Source organism: Solanum stenotomum, chromosome 2, assembly GCF_019186545.1.
Source record: "Solanum stenotomum isolate F172 chromosome 2, ASM1918654v1, whole genome shotgun sequence".
Lineage (NCBI taxonomy): Eukaryota > Viridiplantae > Streptophyta > Magnoliopsida > Solanales > Solanaceae > Solanum > Solanum stenotomum.
Window position 1 is genome coordinate 69,164,676 of NC_064283.1, and position 7,442 is coordinate 69,172,117.

General features: G+C 33.1%; 2 protein-coding genes across 5 annotated transcripts; one reads left to right on the forward strand and one right to left on the reverse strand.

The window, feature by feature from the left end:
* Positions 1-2,048: 2,048 nt before the first annotated feature.
* LOC125855506 (protein OBERON 3-like) lies at positions 2,049-5,080 on the reverse strand. Of its 4 annotated transcripts, none has more exons than XM_049535229.1 (3): positions 4,681-5,080; positions 2,950-4,437; positions 2,049-2,663 (listed from the first exon to the last, which is right to left on the reverse strand). In XM_049535229.1, the coding sequence occupies exons 1-3, from the start codon at positions 4,946-4,948 to the stop codon at positions 2,458-2,460; spliced, it is 1,962 nt and encodes a 653-aa protein (XP_049391186.1). In that variant the 5' UTR covers positions 4,949-5,080; the 3' UTR covers positions 2,049-2,457. The 4 variants fall into 4 exon arrangements, with proteins under 4 accessions (XP_049391186.1, XP_049391185.1, XP_049391184.1 ...); XM_049535228.1 differs by having other exon boundaries at positions 2,950-4,356; positions 4,519-5,080; XM_049535227.1 differs by having other exon boundaries at positions 2,950-4,356; positions 4,438-5,080.
* Positions 5,081-5,914: 834 nt separating this feature from the next.
* LOC125856246 (putative clathrin assembly protein At1g25240) lies at positions 5,915-7,182 on the forward strand. The gene has a single exon (XM_049535780.1). It carries the CDS (start codon positions 6,004-6,006, stop codon positions 7,180-7,182), a length of 1,179 nt encoding a protein of 392 aa, XP_049391737.1. The 5' UTR covers positions 5,915-6,003.
* Positions 7,183-7,442: the final 260 nt, after the last annotated feature.

Sequence of the window (7,442 nt, forward strand, 5' to 3'; positions counted from 1 at the left end):
GAGAAGATAAAATAAAGTAAAATGAGTGAGAATTCATTGAGTGCAGGTGGGGAATGGGATGGATCCCTCCAGTAGCTTTTGCTCCACTAATGATCAATAGTTGTTTAAGATTTTGACAATTCATCCAAATAATATTCAAAGTTTTTAGGTTGTTGACATAGTATTTATTTTGCATGGAACATATGAAGAACTCTATCTGTTCCAAATTATGGGAGACATTTCAAATTTTGAGATTCAAACAAGTCTATCTTTTAACTCTAAATTTTTCATATATTAAATATTTTAGATTGACAATTATTGTGACTTATAATACTTTTTACCTATTTACAAATATTTAAATTTTATTTCAAAGAAATTAAAATTTTCATGCGCAAATTCCTGGTCAAACTTAAATTGTTTGATTCTCGAAAAATGAAATGTGTTACATAAGTTGGGATAGAGGTGTAGAAGATAAGAGGAAATCTTGCTAGGTGGCAACATCTAATTGATCTAATTTTTATTTTCTATTTCTAGAAAAGAGTAAACAAAAAGTCAGACTAATGAAATACTACTAGTTAAGTATTAAACTTAAGAATAATTTATTTGTGTGATTTTGACTTGATACAAAGTTAAAAAAATAAATAAGACTTTTGATTGCTGTGATCTTAAACTAAAATATGTAGAATGTTTCAAAATGTCCTTTAATTTTGTGTTTAAACATGTCACGTGAAAATTTAAACTCAAAGAGTTGTTAGAGAAAAGAATAAAAACATTTTTTTTGAACGGACTAAAAAGACAATTAAGACAAACAAATTGAAATTGAGAAAGTATAAGACAACTAAAACTTAAATTAAAAGTTTTTTTTTTTAATTTTCTCTTTCTTTTGTAAATGAAATAAATCTTAGTATATCCTAAAAATACAACTCCTTTAAATCAGTTCATAACCACTCGTTGCTATTTTTTTTACTGATAACAAAAAAGGTAAATTAACTTGGGAACAATTTTCACTTTATCATTATATTTGAGATTTACAGCGGTTACATATTCCAACCTTACTTTAGAATCTAATTTAAATGTTCGAAAGGACAATAAATATTCAAATATTTAAGTTAGATCCTAAAGTAAAAAAGAAATTAATTATTATAAAATATTTTAAAATATATTCTTGACATTCACCTCAAACTCAAGTTGATGTATTGAGTTTGATCAATGGTTCGTCTTCTTTTTAACAAGTAAATTTATTTACTAAAAAAAAGCTAAAATATGTCATTGAAGTTTGAGAAAAGACTCATTTATGTCCTTTGTTAAATATTTGGCTTATCTATGTTATTTCCATTTGAGAAAAGGTTCATCCATATCATTATTGTTAACTGAAAACAGTTTCGATTTTGCAAAACCATTTTGTACACGTGGTTAATTATGATTCAGTCATGTCATTAATTAAATCATTTTTAAGGAAAAAAGGCTCATCTATTCCATCCGTTAAAAATTTGGTTCATTACTTCATCTATGTCATTTGAGTTGATAAATAACGACATGAATGAACCTTTTCTCAAATGAAAATGGCATAAATGAGGCAAACTCTTAATGAAAGACATAAATAAGTCTTTTCTCAAAATTTAATGACATATTTCAGCATTTTCCTTTATTTGTTGATACCAAAGTAAATATTTACAAAGGCCAAATAGGTGCATATCACTCATTTCTCAAAAAGGACTAAACTAGCAGAAGGAAAAACAGAAAGTTGCTTCATTTGGTAACTAGTTAGAGTTATGTAGAGATTAGTTATGACTGAGTTTATGTATTATTTTATGCACTTATTAACTATGCAGGAATTAGTTATTCATGTATTATTAGTTATTCCATCTTCTATCCTGCATAAAATAATACATAGATTCCTTCATAGCTTATACATGTATTAGTTATGCGGGTTTTTAATACATTATCAATCAAAACATCGTATTAATTTTATACATGGATAAATTATTTCCTATCTATGTAAATGTCATATAAATTATACGGAAAATTAATAAATGGATAATTTGTTTCTTATCCAACTACTAAACGAGCTTTTGAAACTTGTTATAACATCAAAGACACTAAATGTGGCAACAACATGGATCATACCGAAAGACACAACAGTACCAAAACAGTTAGGGGACAGATGATAACACAAAGACTAGCAACAGGAAAATCAACCTCAAGGCAAGTTATTCAGTCTGTTCAGTGATGAATTCCACAGCTTTAAGTCTGCCACTGATGCTATCTCCCTGCAAGCCTTTACAATCTGAAATTTGCCCTGCTTGAAATCTAATACTATTTCTAAGAATGGCTGAAATGGTCTAAGAATCGTTGCTCGTCACAAAGTTCATACATTTAAATGGTGAAGTTAAAATATTTAGAAAATCAGTGTTTCTGCTTCTTTGATCCTCACAATGCTTTGCAAACTATCATATTTTTTTCTTTCACTTGGAGAGCTCATACTTCTTTGATGACTGAACATTCGTCCTCGATCATTTTATCAGACTTAGACAAATCCTTGGCATCACTTTGACGATGATGATCAACAGTAATCGTAGCTTTTCTTCTACTTGAAGAGCTCATGATGTAGAAGGAAGATTTATCAGCAAGAGGGATAGATGCCGGAAAACTTGATGAAAGAAAATGTGACAAGCCATCTGTGTCTGTTAATAACAAGAATTAGTTCCAACGTACCACATAGATCGTATGAAATAGGGCACATATGTACAACTCTGGCCTACATGACATGAACGATCAATAGATCCACTTTTGTCATATATTGCATACATTACACCACATGGATATCATATTCATGGAATACGATTCATTTTCAAGATGCCTTAGTAGTGAAATGGTAGACATGTGAGACTTAATATCTCGTGCCAAAGGACAATAACACAAAATCTAACAGTTGAAATTAGAAAGTATACGGTTTGGTTTGATACTCACATTTAAAAAACTGAAAGATGAAATTGCAGGCGTCTGAAGGTGAGATCATCTTTTTCTCTAGCTTGTTCCGCAGTCCATAAGTTATAGCATGCAACTCCTTACCTTTAAAATCATCGCTCCCATGGAAAATCTTTTGAACATAGTCAAGCTCTTTAATTAGGATTTCTTGGTCCCAGTTCTTTGCACAACATCTATACATTTCTTTAGCAAACCGAAACATTTCACTAGAATGACTACAACCAAGACAGTGAAATTGCATCTCAGTTGTTCCAGATGGACCGTTGATACTTGGACCTGGTTTTATAAGATTTCTCTGTAAAGCACAAACAACATGACACCAGTGCACACATAGATCACAGCCTACCCAACTGCAAGTACCATTGGCGTAATCTAAGTTCAAACATACTTGACACAAACATACATTGCAGAATCCCTTGTTTTTCGAACAAATTTTGCACTTACAATTATCAACAGGTAACAGTCTCTTGCAGTAAATGTTTCGACACCTTTCAAGAGAAAAAATCTGAATCAATTCAGTGGTTTGAAGGTGGTTTTCGGAAGATAAGAAGGTTCCAAGTCCCATTTTTATGGCAACCAAAATTTCAAGTTGAGTCTTGTTACACTTCGAAAGAGTCTCAAAGGTAAGATCAGATCTCCCATTAAGCCTTTTCTGAAGGCTGACCAACAAATCTTTATTCTCAGGAATTGCAATTAGGCTTCTCAAGTATTCCTTTGTTGATTCGACTGTTTCATCAGGAAGCTCTTGCATAATCTGAGCCATAAGAGGAACAGACTCTGAAACTACTTCTCCAAGGATTCTCGAATCACCTGATTGATCATCAATTACTGGTCTAGCAGGCAACTCGAATAGGAAAAACGAATTACTATCCGAGCTACTGATCCTATCAGTATCATTATCACATATTTCTTTATTGACCTTTTTACAACTTAGAGCTAATCTACTTCCATCAGGATGACCTGGCAATGTACAATCTCCTGCTTCAACTTTCCTAAACTGGCTAAAACCGGACCAATTAATTCCCTCCCCGGAATACTCACTATCATCTTCTGAACTCAGTGTAAGTGAGTAGCTAAGGTTGTGGGAAAACGGATGGGAATAGCACGACGACAAGGAGCCATTCCTGAAATACCCAATCCTTGTGTTGTTATTTGATGGTTCTGGTGATTGTAGACTCCTGCTACTGCTAGTAGTAGGCAAAGCCAAAGAAAGATCCAAGATTCCATCTTTTGCCTTCTTATCTGTAATTTCTGCTAAAATTTCCTCATTCTCAAGAACCCCTTCAGAGGAAAGATCCAAGATTCCATCTTTTGCCTTCATATCTGTAATTTCTGCTAAAATTTCCTCATTCTCAAGAACCCCTTTAGAGGAAAGATCCAAGATTCCATCTTTTGCCTTCTTACCTATAAATTCTGCTAAAATTTCCTCATTCTCAGCTACCCTTTTAGAGGAAAGATCAAAGATTCCACCTTTAAGCTTCTTTTCACTAATTTCTACCAAAATTTCCTCATTCTCAGCTACCCCTTTAGAGGAAAGATTCAAGATTCCACCTTTAAGCTTCTTTTCACTAATTTCTGCCAAAATTTCCTCATTCTCAGCTACCCTTTTAGAGGATAGATCCAAGATTCCATCGTTAAGTTTCTTTCCTCTATTTTCTACTAAAATTTCCTCATTCTGAGCTACCCTTTTAGAGGAAAGATCCAAGATTCCACCTTTAAGCTTCTTTTCTCTAATTTCTACCTGGATTTCCTCATTCTCAGCTACCCTTTTAGAGGAATTCCCTTTATACTCATTTAACTTAAGAAAATCTCTATCTACCCATATGTTGTTTTCGTCATTTTGATCCTCAAATACAACTATTTCCTTTCCCTTATTACAGTCCATTTTCATTTGGGATGCTGATTCTTCAAGAAAATGAACACCCTTTTCTTGAAACTTCCCAAATCTATTCTCATCAATGCTATCCATATTTTTGTTCATAGATTCACTACTATTATTTTTATATTGAATTGTTCATACAATCACTTTTGAAGGAACAAATGGAAAGTCAAAGAGGGACTAAAAAAACTCAGATATAGAAAGGTGACTTGAAAAAACAAATTGAACAGCACATAGAGAGAAATTTTAAGCTAGGAGTTTCTTGGGATTCAAAATACTTTAGTCAAGGATTGTGTATACTATATGCAAGGTAAAATAATTTTTTTTCTTGTTTCCCACCCGGTGTTCGGAGCCCACATTGAAGCCCCGACTAAATCCGGATCGCACAATGCAGGGCCCATTCGCGGGTGGCGCTCCCAACATGATTTTCTCCATACCCAGGGCTCGAACTCGGGACCTCTGGGTAAGGGTGAAACAAGGTAAAATAAGTTATTCATGTGGTTTAGTGGTAAGGTGTGTTTATGCTCTACTCCGTTAGACCTCATACCTCACTTGTGAGATTTCACTGGATATGTTATAGGACTATTAGTTCAGTACATAATGAATTTTCTTTATTATAATAGTTTAGCAAATTGAAGGGGAAAAAAAAGAAGTTAATTGCATATCTAAATGATATGGATTTAAAATTATGCTAAGGTTAATATTTAAATTGACACCTAATGCTTGCATGGTTTAGTAATTTCTGATATTCTTTGTTTCTTCTAGATTTTAGACTTTCTTAGTCAAAATCTTCGTATTAACACTCTTTATAAGCGTTCCTGACGCGCACTTTAGTCATATCAGTTAAGTCAAATATTAACATAAGTATGTGATCAACAGTTAAAAGCGTTTATTACGTGTGTGTTTATAGCAAGTGAAGGAGAAATCAACTTTGCATAGAACAATTATTTGTGTATTAAACCTTTAAGTCAATAAAAGTTACATTTCGAGTCATCCAAAATATAAATAAATTAAAACGAAAGAAAATAATAATAATAATGTATAATAAAAACTACAAAAAAGAATTCCACCACAAAAAACTCTTCCAACAAGAAAAAGAACATCAAGAGAAAGAAGGAAAAAACAGGGGAAACAGAGCAAGGAATATCAAACAAGCAATGAGGCTATGGAGAAAGGTTTCCGGATTGCTTAAAGATCAAAATAGCGTATGGATTGCTAGCTTATCGAGACGTACAGCTCTCCGGAATCCAGACATCGAGGCTGCTGTTATAAAAGCTACGAGCCACGATGAATTCTCCATGAACATGAAGAATGTTGATCGCGTATTTAGATGGCTTCGTTTGTCATCGACTAATCTTAAGCCTCTCATTTGGGCTATATCTATTCGAACAGAAAAAACAAAGAGTTGGGTTGTTGCAATTAAGGTTTTGATATTAATGCATGGTCTATATAGCACTAGGCTTCCTTGTGTCCAAAGAATTGGGAGGTTGACATTTGATCTCTCTAATTTCGAAGATGGACATTCAAGAAACATTGAAATGCAGGGGATAAACGCGTTCATTCGTGCTTATTTCATGTTTCTTGATCAGAAATCTTACTTTCTCTTCATGGAAATGGAGGAGAAAAGAAGCATGGTGAAATTGAACAAGAACATGGTGATGCAAAATCTTGAAAATGAAGAAACAGAGAATTATTCGATGGTTCAGGATCTTGTTTTGCTCGAAAAATTGCAGACGTTGCTAGATATGTTACTTGAGATTAGGCCTTTATCAGATTCTACTATTGTCCCTCTTATTCTTGAAGCTATGGATTGCGTTGTGACAGAGATTTTCGATGTTTACAGCAGGATTTGCCTTGGTATTGCTCGTGTTTTATCAAGGATTAACGTAATTGGTAAAGTTGAAGCTACATTGGCTCTTAAAATCATGAAAAAGGCGAATATACAAGCTGTAGAATTGTCTCTATATTTCGAGTTTAACAGAGATATCGGGGTGAGAAATGCTGAAATATGTCCAATAGTAGACCAAATCCCAAATGAAGAAATCAAAGAACTCGAAGAAATCATCAAGGGGGCTTCAGATACATCCGAAAAGATTGATGAAATCAATCAAGACATTGTGATTTACGAAAAGATGGAGTCTGAAACCAAATTAAAGACGATAATTACTAATCGTTGGGAGACTTTTGATGAAGAACATGGTGGTGATGACTCTTCTGCTATAGTCAAATTTACATCAAGAATAAATCCTTTTGCAGATTATTCGGAACTTACTAGCTCGACTAATAATGTACATGTTAAACCTCAGGAATTGCCGGATTTAATTAGCTTTACGTAGCAATGATCACTCCAAGATTCTTGGTTTTCATGGACGAACATCAAATATAATGTATAACAAAAGCTTAATAGTATCAAACAAGAGAGAAGAGACATTTTTTCTTATATGGATCATTTTTTATGTAATAGATACTTATGTAGATAGAATTTTTCGAAGGAAATATTGTTATGATATGTCATATATGTGTTATCATCTAAGCTGGTGTTCGTGATAATCCTTTGTTCCATAGCATTGAGGCTAGTAATTTGAACATGGTATGA